Source organism: Manihot esculenta, chromosome 3, assembly GCF_001659605.2.
Source record: "Manihot esculenta cultivar AM560-2 chromosome 3, M.esculenta_v8, whole genome shotgun sequence".
Taxonomy (NCBI): Eukaryota; Viridiplantae; Streptophyta; class Magnoliopsida; order Malpighiales; family Euphorbiaceae; genus Manihot; species Manihot esculenta.
Window position 1 is genome coordinate 13,794,962 of NC_035163.2, and position 16,275 is coordinate 13,811,236.

The 16,275-nt window shown below is 30.7% G+C and overlaps 1 protein-coding gene across 1 annotated transcript; it reads left to right on the forward strand.

The window, feature by feature from the left end:
• The first annotated feature begins 3,717 nt into the window (after positions 1-3,717).
• LOC110612168 lies at positions 3,718-5,808 on the forward strand. Its single transcript, XM_021752870.2, has 3 exons — positions 3,718-4,233; positions 4,343-4,690; positions 5,271-5,808. Exons 1-3 carry the CDS (start codon positions 3,919-3,921, stop codon positions 5,760-5,762), a joined length of 1,155 nt encoding a protein of 384 aa, XP_021608562.1. The 5' UTR covers positions 3,718-3,918; the 3' UTR covers positions 5,763-5,808.
• Positions 5,809-16,275: the final 10,467 nt, after the last annotated feature.

Genomic DNA, 16,275 nt, shown 5'->3' on the forward strand with positions numbered 1-16,275 from the left:
CTGGCGGCCTTAAGCCGACCTGAATCCTAACGCCGGTGACGGTCCATTTTGGGGTCGTTACATCTTCGCCTCGGGCTACTGTTTCCTCAAGCTCAGCTTCCGATTCAACCACTCTAGAAGTGGCAGCCCAAGCCTTCTCTACTTGAGTCTACAGCTTCTGGACTTGGTATTTGAGAGAAGTCACTTGGTCCTCGGCAGTTTTAGCCCGATTCTCAAAGGCTAGCTTTGAAGTGTTTGCCTCGTCCAGGTTTGGTTGGAGTTTGTTAACTGACTCTAGCGTCTCCTTCATTGTACCTTCCACTTCTTCAAACTGAGCTTTCAGCCTTGAGCACTCCTCCTGTAGGAGATTTCTGTCCATTTCTTTTGCCCCAAACTCTCACCTCAGAGCCCTATCCCTCTCCTTGGCCGTGTATGCGCACAAGGCGCTCTCTATGGCGGAGTAGATGATGTTGTTGTAGAGATCATCTGTCTCAACAGCATGTAAGAGATGATGATTTCCAGGTCGCAGGGCCTTCTTAGCTATCAAGACAGACAACTAGGGCTCCTTGAGAAGAGAGGTTGTCTGAGTCAGGGCTAGCACCAGGTGCTAGATGCCTCAAGGCCACGTGATTTTCTCTTCAGCCTCTCCTTGTGAAGTTCCGGCTTTAGTAACAACTACTTCAGGTTCGCCCCTCATGGAAGACTCGAGTTGAGTGGGGGCTTATTCTTCGGCTAAAGGGGGAGGAGGAAGAGTGATAGTCTCCTCGGCACGATAAGCACGCTTAGGTGGAGGCACGGTTGCTCCAGCAATAGCCTTTCCTTTTCGGGCAACACAAGCAGCCTTAATGAATTTGGCTTTTGATCTGGCCATATCTGCATAGAATAAAAAAATAAGTAAGGCAATTTGAAATACAAAAAGAGTTAGAAAGAGAAATATCCTGCTCGCTAGCCAGAGAAGTGCTTTTCCCAAGGCAGGGAAGGATGGATGGGTGAGGAACTCGAGCCTGGCTCCCCTGGAGTGAGCTCTCCTAAGATAAAACAACATTCCTCACCACCTTGATGATGTCTATCTTCTGGGATGTAGCCATTGTCTGAAGGAAGTCCAAGGCCTCTTCTTCACTACTCTATGGTTGGACCCCATTCTTTCTCAGCTCCACATATACGTTCCAGTTCATTTGAAGGGGACCGAAACCCCTGGACACTGGGTGGCGGAGATGAAAAATTTATTCTTCCAACGTTTCGAAGTTGAGGGGATTTGGTCGAAGAGCATCTTACGTTTTCTCCTGCTGAAGAACTAGAACTCATTATTCTTTCGTGTACCCAGTTGGTACAATTGGAAGAAAAGCGCAACTCTCGACTCTACATTATTTTTAAAATAAACAAACCGGAAGGCCACCAAGACCCTCCAGCTATTGAAGTGCAGCTGAGTGACTGAAAAACTTATGAAATCGAAGGACCTCAATAGAAAAGGATTCATGGGGAACCGAAGACCCACTTTTAGCTGATCTTTGTAGACAATGATGGTATCTTCTATAGGGATTTGGTCATCTATGCGAACGCTCGGAGACGGAGCAAAGACACGAAAGATTTCTCGAGAGATTTGGTATTTGTCGTGAAAACATTCTATGTCTTTTTCTTGTTAGTATGGAAGGGATGTCACTGATCAGGCTGCCTTCGCTTTTATGGACCGCCCTCAGAGGAACGATGGGAGGCGGAGCATGAATGGGGCAGTCGGAGGAGGAGCGTGAGATAGAACTTCTACCAGAGGAAGATGAAGAAGTTTTCCTATTCATTGCTATGAGAGGAAAAAGTGAATAGGAGTTACCTTGAGTAAGGGAGTCTGTAAATAGAAAAGAGGAGTAGCCAAGTCTTTTCTAAAAGCACAAAAGTCAATTGTCAGCAAAAGTGATTTTCGAAGGAGAAGAGGAGTTTTTATATAACGGTTTCGACGACAGGTTTTGAATACGACTTGAAGAACAAGACAATCATCATTTATGATCAGAGGCAAACGGAGTGACACGAGTGTGGAAAGCCAATCTAGATATGCCACGTGTCTAAGATCGTGAAGACAATTGTCACCTTTGAATCTAAAGAATCAAAGATCAGCGGGGGACCTTTATTGTAACACAATAATCGCCTAAAGTGAATCATGAGCTGTCACTATAAGACAGGGCCACCTGGCAAGAGTCTGATAAGCTGATACGCGGTTCCACCCATGGAAAGAAAGGTTCAGACACCGTAGCACCCCTCTTCTAAATAAGTTGAGTTTTCACATAAAGTTATCGTTAGCAAAATTATAATCTAACAGACTCCATTACACCTATAATCATGGAACTCCCTATCAATTAGTCAGTACCAACTGGATATTCAGGAGATGTGATAATTAACTCCATCTTCTTATAATATCAAATCTAATGATCACAGAGACCAAGATACATATTTTTGCATAACTACTATTGACTTTTAAGCAATTCCTTACATTCGCTATTGTCTTCAGTTTACTGATTTGAAAGTCGAAGAAGAGTGACCAGTTGCGACACAGCTTCATTTCAATTACATCGTTTATCAATTTATTAATTTTATTTTTATTGTTCAAATTATTTTTTAAAATACATATTCATTTTTAATATATAAAATATATTTTATTTTATTATTAAAATAAAAATTTACTATTTAATCATGCCATACGGATAAATTCAAATATTAATTTTTTTTATTATAGAAATTTTATAATGTTACCAAAATTTTTAAAGAATGAAACTAAGCAACTTAAATAAGAGAAAATTAAATAATAATTTTACTTAAATAAAAATGAGGGGCCACGTGGTTTTCAAGCGAATGAAAATCACATCTCAACCTTTGAATAAAAGAGGAGGGCAGTGGCTCTTGGCTTGGAAGATCACCCAATGCCTTCCATCTGCCTCTCTACCCTGATGCCGACTTCACACCACTTCATCCACCTTCCACCCCTTCTTTTTCATCCTATTAGCCGGCCCACCTCTTCCATCTTTTTTTAATAAAATAAACAGTTTCATTGATGTAAACTAGCAGATAAATAGAAAACTCAGATTTCTGCCTGTATATAATAGATTAATATTATATTTTTATATTTTTAAAATTAATTAATAAGTCTTTTATATTTTATAAAAATTAAATTTTTTAGTATTTATATAAAAATTAAATACATGGCTTTTTGATAATTTATTTTATATATTTTGATTTATTTATTGAAATTCTTTTTTTAACGCATAATCATTAAAGCTGCTGTTGTCCTGGAATTATGCACATATATCCTGACAAAGATTGCACAAAGCCACTTTGAATTTTATTTATTTATTTTTATTTTACACAACCAAGTGTGTAAAATACTAAAATGTTTAATATATGATGCAGATTTTGGAAAATTAGGTACATACGCACTGGTCCTCAAGGTTTACAGCTAAATGATTTCTACACATGCATCCCCATCCCATGCACAATTATTTGTTTAAAAAATACTCAAGATTTTAAAAAATATAAATTAAATTACAAAAATATATTAATATAATAGTTATATAAATGCCAAAATTAAATAATTATATTAGAATTTTTATAAATAATTAAAAATATTTAATAACTATTTAATTCAAAAATATATTAAAATTTGATATTTTTGCCTTCTTATAACACACGGCAAAATCTGACATTGTTCTATAAAAATGCCAAAACAAGAGGAGTCGTCTAAAAGAGAAAAGAAGAATAAAGCAAAATTTAAAGACAGGCCAACATGCAAGTCTGTATTATAATTCACCAATCTTCTGCAGTTGGACAGATAAGCTGTCTCTTTTGTCTCATTCCTCTGAAGCCAAGAACTCACTGAATTTTCCTCATTTTTTACTTGCCTTTCACACATATATACACAAAATCCTCATCATTTCTCCTCTTCATCTCTACTTTCAAATGGGTTCAAGATCACGAAGGAAGCAAAGATGGTGTACTCAAACACTGACACCACTCCTGGAAGGTCCAGACCCTGACATGCTAGAAGAAGCTAACAAGAAGGAGAGTTCATGGGAAGTAATTCGCGAATGGTTTAGACACCAAAAGGGTTTCTCTGGTAATAATTTTTCTTCATCGGTAGCACCGTATGCGAGCATTTCTGCTCATAAAAAGCAAGACTTGAGGCTTTTGCTTGGAGTCCTTGGCTGCCCACTAGCTCCAATCCCTCTGGGCAGTCACCCCATTCACCACATTCACATGAAGGACATCCCCATAGTACGTTATTTTAATCAAGCAAGCTCTTATACGATTTGTTGGTTACGTTTCTCTATTTGCATGAACCTTTGCTAATTGTTTTTTTTTTTTTTTTTTTTGCGGTGAATAGGAAAGCTCCATTGCTCATTATATCATACAGCAGTATTTGGCGGCCGCAGGATGCTTGAAGAGAGAAAAATGCATGAAAAATATGTATGTGACAGGGAGTGTGAAGATGATTCGTTGCGAGACAGAGATTTCATCAGGAAAGAATGTTAAGTGTTTGGGGACGAGAAGTGCAGAAAATGGGTGTTTTGTTCTTTGGCAAATGTCGCCGGGAATGTGGTCTCTTGAATTAGTTGTCGGAGGAAATAAGGTCATCGCCGGCAGCGATGGAAAGACCGTGTGGCGTCACACTCCTTGGCTTGGTACTCACGCTGCTAAGGGACCTCAACGCCCTCTACGACGCATAATCCAGGTAATTAATTAATTAATTAATTCAAACTCCACTTAATCTAAAAATTAAATTTTATTGTTTTATGTTAAAAATTGACACTCAATTTAGAGAATTAATTAAAAAAGGATTTTTTTTTTTCGATAATAAGAAATAGATAGAGAAGAATGAAAATTTCAAGGAAATGCATAACATTGCAGACAATGATGGAGAAAATTCTGATACTTTAGCAAACAAACTTTAATTGAACAGAACACTACATCCCAACATAATTCATCACTGAGCTGAGAATGTCACGTTACTTTGTTTTTGACGTCATCTATGATCACATGTTTAAAGTTGTAATGCCCATTGGGGATGACAGTGCTCTGCTTGTTTGCTTTAACTTTTCTTTCTTTCTTTTTATTTTTTATTTTTTCTTCTTTTGCACTTTTGTCTGATTTATCGCATTACTGATCCCAGCTTTTGTTTTTTCCTCCTCACTTTTTCTTTATCTTGTTTTTGTATATTTTTAAAATTACTATTTGATCAGACGTCTTTTTTTAAAATTTTTATTTTGTACTATTTAAAAAATGATAACGATGATGATTTGATCATAATGCAGGGTCTAGATCCAAAGAGCACAGCCAACCTATTTGCAAAAGCACAATGCTTAGGCGAGAAACGAATTGGTGAAGAAGATTGCTTCGTATTAAAAGTAGCAGCAGATCAAGAAGCTGTCATGGAGAGAAGTGAAGGATCAGCAGAAGTGCTTAGGCATGTATTATATGGGTATTTTTGCCAGAAAAGTGGACTTCTAATATACTTAGAAGACTCTCATCTCACAAGGGTACAAACCCCAGAAAATGATTCCATCTACTGGGAAACTACAATAGGAAGTAGCCTTGAAGATTACAGAGATGTTGAAGGAGTGTTGATTGCCCATCAAGGCAAATCAATCGCTACGATTTTTCGATTCGAAGAAGAATCTGTGCAGCATAGTAGAACTAGAATGGAAGAAATCTGGAGGATTGATGATGTTGTGTTTAATGTTCCTGGGCTTTCCTTGGACCATTTCATCCCTCCTGCTGATATCTTTCATGCTAATTCTCCTTAATTAACTCACTCACAGTAATTAACCTTTTGTTTTTCTTTCCGTGTTCTAATTGAGAAGTTCTTACCAAGACCCGATTCATCGCGATCATAACCAGAAGACGTAAAAAAATTTAGAATTTGACTAAAGAAAATTAAATAAAAATTTAATAACTTTAAGAAATTTGACTAATTGTATCTAGATTTAAATGTTTGGATCTTAAATTGCCAAAATAAGATAATTTTATTTATTTTTATAATTACGCATTTTTATATAATAATAAATTCTTATACCAAAAAAAATAAAATATACACAGACACTGTATATAAATATTAAAAACCATAAAAACAGCAAAAATGCATTTTGTTGGTGCAATATATAAATCAATAATTTATACTTTAATTTTTGAATTTTAATTAGCGTAATAGATAGATCCATTTTTATATTTTTTAAATGAATTTCTCCATGGCTCCATAAATTCATTGTTCATCATTCAGTCCCTTCAACTCCTCACCAATCGAAAAAAAAAAAATCCAAGCATAATTAAGGTGAAATTCTAGAGTTCCACGTTCATCTCACCTCTTTTTGAACCTATTGCTCAAATGCCTCCACTAGCCCTTCCTGCAAAGCTTTTCTTGATGCAACAAAATTGACTAGATCGAGCACGGAGACGCCAAGTAGAAGATCGAATACGAGCTTGAGCCAATATTTCTTGCATCAAAATCCTAACTACATGTGACTGTAAATACTCTTCTGGACCCCAATCCCATCCCACTTGACCTCTATTAATTATCCTCCCATAGATCTTCTCAATGAGTCAATTATTGCAAGTGAGAGGGACCAGATCAGCTTCATAGTTTTTCTTTTTTTTATTGAATTGAAAAAAAATAAATTTTATGGGTAGTAAAATGAGAGCATTTGACTATAAATTTTATGGTGGTTATTAATTTCAATTTAGAAGCGCTCTCAATTCTATTACATTGAAATAAAAGGGTTCGAGAGTGTTGGTGGTGGGTGATTGTGCCAAAAGACACACTGAGTTTAGGTGCATTGCAGATAGAGGGAGAGTTTGCAACCTTCAACACCCATAGCCTTTACCAAGAAAAATCGATAATGAAATTAAGGACTAATGAATGAAATAGTTCAAGGACAGGTTTATTTTCTTCCAAAAATTCAGCCACAACAAATGTCTGAATAAATGATTGAAGACTTTTAAAAATATTAAATTACCAATGCATCAAATAATGATGGTTCCCTTCCTCCCTGTTAAAAAGCACTTTACTGAAAAATAGATGCTCATATGGTTTGAAGGAGCCTATAAATAGGAACAAAAGAAAAATGAAAAGCAAAATTTTTGTAGGCGTGGATTCAAAGGAGCTCCATAGACAGGAAAAAACAGGCAAAATTTTTATAGGGGTTGATTCAAAAGACCTCAACTATAAAATATGCTGGAAGTTGAGCCATAGTCTTGTCTTAAAGTAATTCAAATAATTCTTGATTACGATTAAATAAGAGGTATAGAAGAATTTCGAAGTTGATAAATTTAAAATTTAATGTTTAAGTATTTTAATTTTAAAAATATAAAAATTAATCTATTAATTAAACTAAAATTTAAGAACAAAAATATAATTTACTTTATATAAATTAATCTCTGAAATATTATTTTCCGATTTTTTTTTTAAAATATGTGTAATATAATAATAATTGGAGAAAAAAATGCTGAAGACACTGGCCCAAAATCCCTCGCCCAGATTAAACCAGCCCAAATGAGAGCCCAAACTACAAATGTCTAATCTCATTTGGAGTTGTTTAGTTTAGTTATTTTTTTTAATCGTCTCGGTATTTAAGAAATTTACTATTTCGTACTTATTTTAAAATTACATAATTAAAATATTTTTATATAGAAAAATTTTTATTGGAATTTTTTAAAAATTTATAAATTTGATAATAATTCTCCATCTTCTTTCAGATTCAAGAGAGTAAGGAGACTAAGAGACTTGAGCAGGTACCTTTCAAGTTCAACTTTAGTACACTTACTACTAGGAGTATGCTAGTATTGTTTAATATTTAATTGATTAGATTACAAATTGGGATAATAGTATTTAGGTGTTTTCATTCCATCCATCTATTAATTATAGGATGTGCAAATGCAATGGATGAATTTTATTATAAAATCAAATTCAACTGTAAAAATTAAGGAATTAGATAACATATTTTACGAATCAAATCAAATTAAATTAATTATAAAATTAATATTAAATAGAATTCTCATAAGTATCTAGAAGATAAAGACGATCATATTTAATTAAAAGAGTAAAATCAAATATTAAGATGAACTTCAAAATGTGAACAAGAAGGAAATGCATTGGCAATAAAAAAAAAATCAGAATCAAAGATCAAACAAAATAAGGATTATCGAGAAAACAATAATAAATATTAAATAATAAAATAAAACATAATTATCAAGAAAATAATAATAAATATTAGAGATTAAAATAAAACATAATTAGGAAACAATCAGCAACAAAAGTTTTTTGATTTCTTAATTATTGCAGCAATTAACAGTATTTGATTCAAATCGAAAAAATTAATCCAACTAAATTAATTTATAAATTAAATTTAATTTTTTATTTATTTCGATTCGGTTTGATTTTTAATTTTAAAAATTTTAATTATTTCGATTCGGTTCGGTTCAATTTTAGTGAGAAAAAAATTAAAAAAATCGAAACGATTAGTGATAATAATATATTATTTTTGATAATACAGAGAGATTAGACTATCATCAGGAGTGAAATATTTTAATTAAATTTTAGAATACTAAAAATAATGTGTAAAAAAATAAAAAATCTATTAAAAAATCCAACTGATCAAATCAAACCGAATCAAATCAAATAAAATCAATTCGATTCAAATCGATTTTTATTCAAAATCGATTTAATTTTCACAAATATTAAAATTTTTAATTTTCAATTTATTTCGTTCAGTTCAATTTTAAATTAAACAAATCGAATACTCAGCTCTCGTTATAGCATCTCTTATTTTACAATTATATCCATTTTTTATTATAATTTTTATCCGCGATCATAGCTTATTTTAGTTTCTTTGCCATTTTGGTGTTTTGACACCACAACCGACCATTGTAAGTTTGCTAATTTGGTTCTTTTCCCTTTTGTAATTTGTCCTTGGCTATCATGCAGATTTGTTGAATATGTTTAAATTAGTCTCTTTACCTGAAACGCATGGCGTCTTTTATGCTGTGGATTAAACATCTTTTTCTCAGCTTGATATTGGCTTTTCTTGGTTTGGTGCCTTAGTGATACGGAGTATTGACTTCTTCGTTTGGTGTCTTAATGATATAGAGCAATTAATTTTAAACTTTATTTTAGACTTGAACCGGACTTAATTTTTACTGTCGACGTCCGATAAAAATCCCCGATAAATTTTTGAAATGAAAATTTTGAGACGCACAACTTTTAACAATGTGACGAGAAAGTTTGAGGTGAAAATTTTAACGTTTAGGGGATCAATTTTATATTTTGATTATTTTTTAAATTTATTTATAATTTTTTATATCAGGATTTTTCTATTATAAATAATTTTTTTATTATTATTTTGAGACATTTTTCGATCTTTCAAAAATTTTAATAAAAGTTTTCGGCTTCTAATCTCTCGTTTCTATTATTTTGTTAGCCAAACGTTATTTGTTAAAATTTATGACGGAATCTAATTAATCCTATATCACTTAATTATGGTTTCAACATATGGTTTTGTACCTAATTTTGATATAATAGGTCTGAACTTTGATTTCTAACCACTGTATTCATAGATTTAATCGTAATAATTCTATTTTACTTAAAAAGAAAGTGTGCAATTTTCAGGGTCTAAGTCCTCCTATATTTCTATTATTAACCCAAGCTTATAGCATTGGATGAATTTGATATGATACTTTTACAAACTGGAGGCGGGTATAAAATAGAAATAAGGGATTAACTTGGTTTAATTGTTTAGTACAATTGTATATTATACTTATTTATACTAAATTCAGTAGGAATTATTTAGAAAGTGAATTATTTTGAATGCATTAAAATAGAAAAAGATGACATATATACTATGATTTTATTTTTTTTATCTTTTAAATTTATACCTAGAAATTTTTTCAAGAAAAAAAATGAAATCAAAATTTCACATTCATGATTTCAGGATTAACTATTTTTCCTCCCATAGGCGTTTAATTATACTTCGGACGTTAAAAAAAATAAAATATTTATAATGGACTTAGCGATGAATTTTATTTTCATAAAAAAAAATTATATTAGCGATTGGATTTTTAATAGTTTAACCGATAATCAGAAACCTTAGAAAGAATCTTAAAAAAACCTCTAGCATTTGTTTCTAAAATTTCTAAATCCCACAGCTGCACATTCTCCCTCCCCCCATTTCTGGATTGCTCATTCTCCCACGCTGCCCGACACCGACGCTGATGGATTTCCACGGCTTTTGCAACGCTGCCAATACCGACTTGCAACGATGCTCAAGCCCGACTCCTCTCCTCTTGCTGCCACTTGTTGCCGCCGTTGCTGTGGATCACAAGTGATTAATCAAAAGAGTTAAGGTAGGCTACCTACAACTACATTTTCATATTTAACATACTAAGATAATATATCAATCTCTAGTAAAACAAGTTATTAATTATTAGATTTGAGTGAAAATTCTAGTCGATGCTGAAGAAGAGAATCAGCATATATTGCTACACATGGGTTGGGCAATTTGAGATAGCACTCACATGCTGAAAATTCAAGCATTAGATTTATGCATGATTGAGTGATTACAATTCTCTTAGGAACCTCTACTAAACATTATTGGTTTAATAGGTGAATGTAAAGCACTCACATTAGGCAATATGAGATAGCCAGCGGGAGCCAAGTGATCCTGCAATTTCACATGCCATAGTTCCTTTCTTAACTCAAGCCTTGTGATTGGAATACTTAAAAGAATAATTTTTTTTTTTTCAAATTATGTGTTTTTTATCACACCTATATATATTGAAGTTGAAAAAATTCAATTGGATGCTAATTTTGTATATTTCAAAATTTTTAGGAAAAATTACTTTTTAGTCCCTGCAGTATAGCGTAATTAACGGATTCGTTCCTCTATTTTTAGAACTCAACACTTTCGTCCTTGAGGTTTAATTCCGTCAAAATTCAATGTCCCTCCGTCAAAAATTTCTATTAAGTCAATGATTTTCACCTGGTCAAAGGAAAGAGAATAAATATAATCTCAAAAATACCCTTATAATAATAAAATGAAAAAATACTATTTAGTCCCTATAGTATGAAAAAACTCGCTACTTAGTCCCTCAATTTTGAAAAATATATTAAAATGTCCCTAACATTTTAAAAAATCTACTAGTTAGTTCCTCTATTAATTTTATCACTAAATATTTTACTATTTAGTCCCTATAGTTTAGAAAAAAAAAATTAATTAGTCCCTCAAATTATTAAAAAATTTACTAATTAGTCACTCCATATCATAGAAATTTTAGATTTTTTTTATAATACTTAACGACTAAAATTAATAGAAAGACTAACTAGTAAATTTTTTAAAATATCAGAGACATTTTAATGAATTTTTAAAATGGCGACCAGTGATCCACGATGAACAGCATCACAAAAAATATTTATATTGAGTTTTAACTTTTTATTTTTAATAATTTAAATTTTATATATTTTGATCTTTATTATTTTTGCTGAATTTGAATCTTAAATTTATTAAAATTTTTATTTGTTTATGGAGATTGAGTTTGAGATTTCCTTTCTTGAATTTTGACGAAATTAAACTTTAGGGACTAAAATGTTGAATTCAAAAAAAGAGAAGGACAAATGTGTTAATTATGTAATATCTTAGGGACAAAAATATATTTTTTCCTTTAATTCTTTGAGAGAGGGACCTATAAATTTGTAGGAATTAAATTCCAGGGACTAAAATATTGGGTTCTAGAAAGGGTAATTCAGTCATTTTTTCTATCACTAACGGCATTTTTGACGGAGGGACCTCTAATTTTGACGGAATTAAACCTCAGGGACGAAAGTGTTGGGTTCTAAAAATAGAGGGACGAATATGTTAATTACGCTATACCTCAGGGACTAAAAAGTAATTTTCTCAAAATTTTAATTAATATATTAAATAATTTTTTTATAAAAAGATATTTTATAGTTTAAATTTGAAAATATTTAAATAAAATATTAAAATTTATTATGATAATAAGTAATTACTAATAATTATATTATAGTTTAAGTGTATTAGGACTATTTTTTACAAAGTTACAAAATATCATACTACAGTGAAAACTCTAAAAAAATTATTTAGTAGCTTTTAAAATTGTAAATTTAAAATATTATCTGAAAGTAGTAAATGAAACGAATCGACTCTTTATACACTTATTTTATTTTTTTATAATTTTATTTTTTTATTATTAAAAAAAATTATATTAGCGAGTGTATATGTATATAAATATAATATTTTTATCTATAAGAGATGAGTTTTATAGTTTTATTGAAATCTGAATGAAAATTTAATTTTTTTAAATATTAAAAAAAATTATCTGAAAAGTATATTACCAATACAATGATGAATCAGTGTGATTGAATCGGAGAGATAACACTCTTAATATTTATTTAAATTTTCTTCATATTATGTCTATTAAAAAATATTTTTATAAGTAAATTAAAAATAATATAAATATTAATATAATTATAATTAATAATTATCGTAAATTTTGTATATTTTATTTTATAATATATGATATTTAATAATTATAAAATTAATTTATTTAATATCTATAGCAATTTTTTATTATAATCTTTATTTAGAGTAAAAAATATTTATAATATTATACAAGTAAATTTAGTTTTTAATGTTATTAATTTTAAGTTTAATAGAATTAAATTACTTATCATACTAAAAACTAATTTTAAATTTAATAAATGTTAGCATTTAAAAATTTTATATATTATGTAATAATATATTTATTTTGCTTTCAAAAAATAATATATTTATTTAATTAGTTATAAATATATAATTAAAATTTAAATAAATAATGATTTTATCATTCAAATTAATTGAAAGTTAATAAAATTTAAAATTTATATATATTTAAATTTATAAGTGAATGGTAATTTTACAATTGAAATTAACTTTTAAAACAAATAATAATTTTATTGTTTAAATTAATTTATCATTAATAAAAATTTAAATTTTAAATTGTTTATAAATAATAAAAAGTTAAATTTATGTCATAAAAGATAATGATTTTTATCTAATAATTATAAATAGAATAAAACTTAACAACATTTATACCCTTTAATGGAAACTCAATTTAACTAAATCATTTTATTAAAGTATTTAAATAATTATATAATAATTAAATAATTTTATATTTTTCAGAATAAATTATTTTAATTTAAAAACTACTTTTAATTCAAATGTTACTAATTTTAATATTATCTAAATACTTTTAAAAAAATTTCATTTATTTTTATCGGTGCTCTTATACTTAAAATGATAAAATTTAGAGATAATTGATGCATTAACTATTGTTGAGTGTTTATTGATTAACTAATCAAGATAGTAAATAGCTAGTCAGCTATAATCGCTATTTTATAATTAATATATATATATATGTTTATTTATTTATTTTTTTTGAAATCGCCATTTTATAATTAACATGTATACATATATATATATTTTTGTTGAAATGAGAATCGGGAATTTTTTTTTTTTTTTTTGAAATGAGAATTGAGAATTGGAAGAGTGAAACCTGAGACCTCTCATAATTAATCTGTATATATATAAATAAAGATTTTATATAAAATTAATAATATCTAATTAAATTTAGATTTTTTATATTTATTATTTAAAAATTAACACCTAACCTATAATTAAATAAACTCCACCTTACATGTGTTCTTTTTTTTTTTTCTTAATTTTCTTATAATTTATATATAAAAGTTATTAATTTATAAAAATTTCTTAACTATTGATGAGATTTAGAGTTGTTATAAGATTTAGAGTTATGATAAGATTAGAGTTGTGATAAGGTTTAGAGTTATTATAAGGTTTAGAATTGGTTAAGATTATACGATATGTATCCAACTCAACCACTAGCTAACTGTTGATAGATCTGGTATATACTATATAAATGTACTTTATACAGAAATACAAATAACATATAAAATTCTCAATACCTTAAATATTTTATATGGTATCAGAGTCATAAAGGATTTACAGCAAATTCTTCTCTTTTCTTTTACGTTTTTCTCATCTTGTTTTTCCCTCTGTTCGTAACAACAATGGCTAACACTGAGCAATCTCCAATAGCTAACACTGAGCAATCTTTTGTTTCAACCACTATCGGATCCACATCATCTATTCCCAATCTTTAGATTCCAAACGTCACTCAATTTCTCACCATTAAACTCACTTCGGTTTATTATTTGCTATGGCACGCACAAATCATGCCTTTTCTTCATGGATACAAATTGGCTTCTTATGTCGATGGTACTGTTACTACACCATATCGGTTTTTATCCACTGGCGAACTAAATCCTGCATTTATGAATTGGTTCTGTCACAATCAGATTATTCGTAGCTAGATCAATTGTTCCGTTTCTGAATCTATTCTTCATCAAATCACTCGTTGCGCCACTGCCAAGGATGCCTGGGACAAGCTCACTGTAATCTATTCTGCCGGTGCTAAAATGCGGATTCAGCAGCTGCATAAACAACTCAAGCATCTGCAGCGAGGTAATGATTCGATTGATAATTACATGCGCAAAGCGAAATCGTATTATGATCAGCTTTGTGCGTTAGAAGGATCTGTTACAGAGGAAAATCTTGTGTGCCATGTTTTGGAAGGATTGGGTTCGGATTATCCCTTTTACACATGCTATAGAAGCATGAAATACTCAGATTACTTTTGATGAGTTGTATGCATTACTACTCAGTAAAGAATTCCAATTGAAGTTTGATTCTCTCACTCTTAACTCTGTCGTTCCTGCTACTGCTCACTATGCAAATTCTGGGTGAGGCAGTAGAGGGTGTGGCCGTGGTTACCGTATGCATGGTGGACAGTCATCATATCAAGGACGCGGTTCTGGGCAGTCTAGTTATGCTTCTGGTCATGGCACTTCTACTTTAACATGTTTTAATTACAATAGAACAGGACATGTTTCAAGACAATGTCCCTCACCTCGCACCAATCCTCAAGCCAATGTAGCCAAAACTCAAACTGAACCTCTTCAGGCTTGGACTGTGGACTCCGGTACAAATTATCATCTAGCAGCTAATCAGGAAACTATAGCTCATCGTATTCCTGTCAATGATGCCACCGCTCTCACAATTGCCGATGGTAAAACACTTCCTGCCTCATCTCGTAGTTCTTCAATTACTTCTATTAATGGTCATAATTTTTATTTGGATGATATTCTTTATGCACCTGCTATCACTAACAATTTAATATCAGTTTCTACTTTTACCTCACAAAATAACACTTCAATTGATTTTTTCCCTGACAAATATTTTGTGAAGGATATCCTCACGAAGCAGGTATTATACCAAGGCCCGAGTGACAATGGCCTTTATCTCTTTTCTTTGCAGCCAGTTCGGTCATTCTCTCCAAAAGCTTTCCCAGCAACAGTTTCATTATGGCATGAGCGGCTAGGACATGTAAATTTTCGAGTTCTTCATGATGTTCTTAGATCTAATAATATTTTTTTTATTTCTAGTAATAAATTTCATCATTGTCATGCTTCCAATGTGAGTAAATCACATAAATTACCATTTGTTGATTCTCTTTATCGTGCTAAACAGCCTCTTGAACTCATTTGTTCTGACGTTTGGGGTCCTGCCCTTGTTGTTTCTGTTGATGGTTTTCGTTATTATGTGATTTTCTATGATCATTTTAGTAAGTATTGTTAGTTATATTTTCTTAAACAAAAATCTGATGTCTTCTCTATCTTTGTTCAATTTCGGTGTTTAGTGGAAAAATATTTTGGACTGCCTATAAAAAACTTTCAATCGGTTTGGGGGGAGAATTTCGGTTTTTGTCCAATTACTTGAAACAACATGGGATTTCACAAAGGGTTTCTTGTCCTCACACTGCTGAACAAAATGGATGTGCAGAACGAAAGCATAGGCATATTATTGAGTTAGACCGATCTCTATTACATCATGCTTCAGTTCCTTATAATTACTGGACCTATGCCTTCAATACTGCTACCTACACAATAAATAGATTGCCCTCTTCATCCAATAACAAACATACTCCCTATAAAATTTTATTTTATAAGAAACCTACTTATGATGAATTGCGTGTATTTGGTTCATTGTGTTATCCTTGGTTGAAACCTTATTCATCTCACAAACTTGCTCCTAAGTCTTTTCGTTGTGTTTTTCTTGGCTATAGTAAACTTCATAAAGGGTATACTTGTCTTGAAATTTCTTCTGGTCTTCTTTTTATCTCACGCTATGTCTTGTTTTT

Coding starts and splice junctions, on each gene's coding strand:
- LOC110612168 (XM_021752870.2), top strand. CDS start 3,919: ATGGGTTCAAGATCACGAAGGAAGCAAAGATGGTGTACTCAAACACTG. Junction 4,234..4,342: donor ACATGAAGGACATCCCCATA/GTACGTTATTTT, acceptor TGCGGTGAATAG/GAAAGCTCCATTGCTCATTA. Junction 4,691..5,270: donor CTCTACGACGCATAATCCAG/GTAATTAATTAA, acceptor ATCATAATGCAG/GGTCTAGATCCAAAGAGCAC.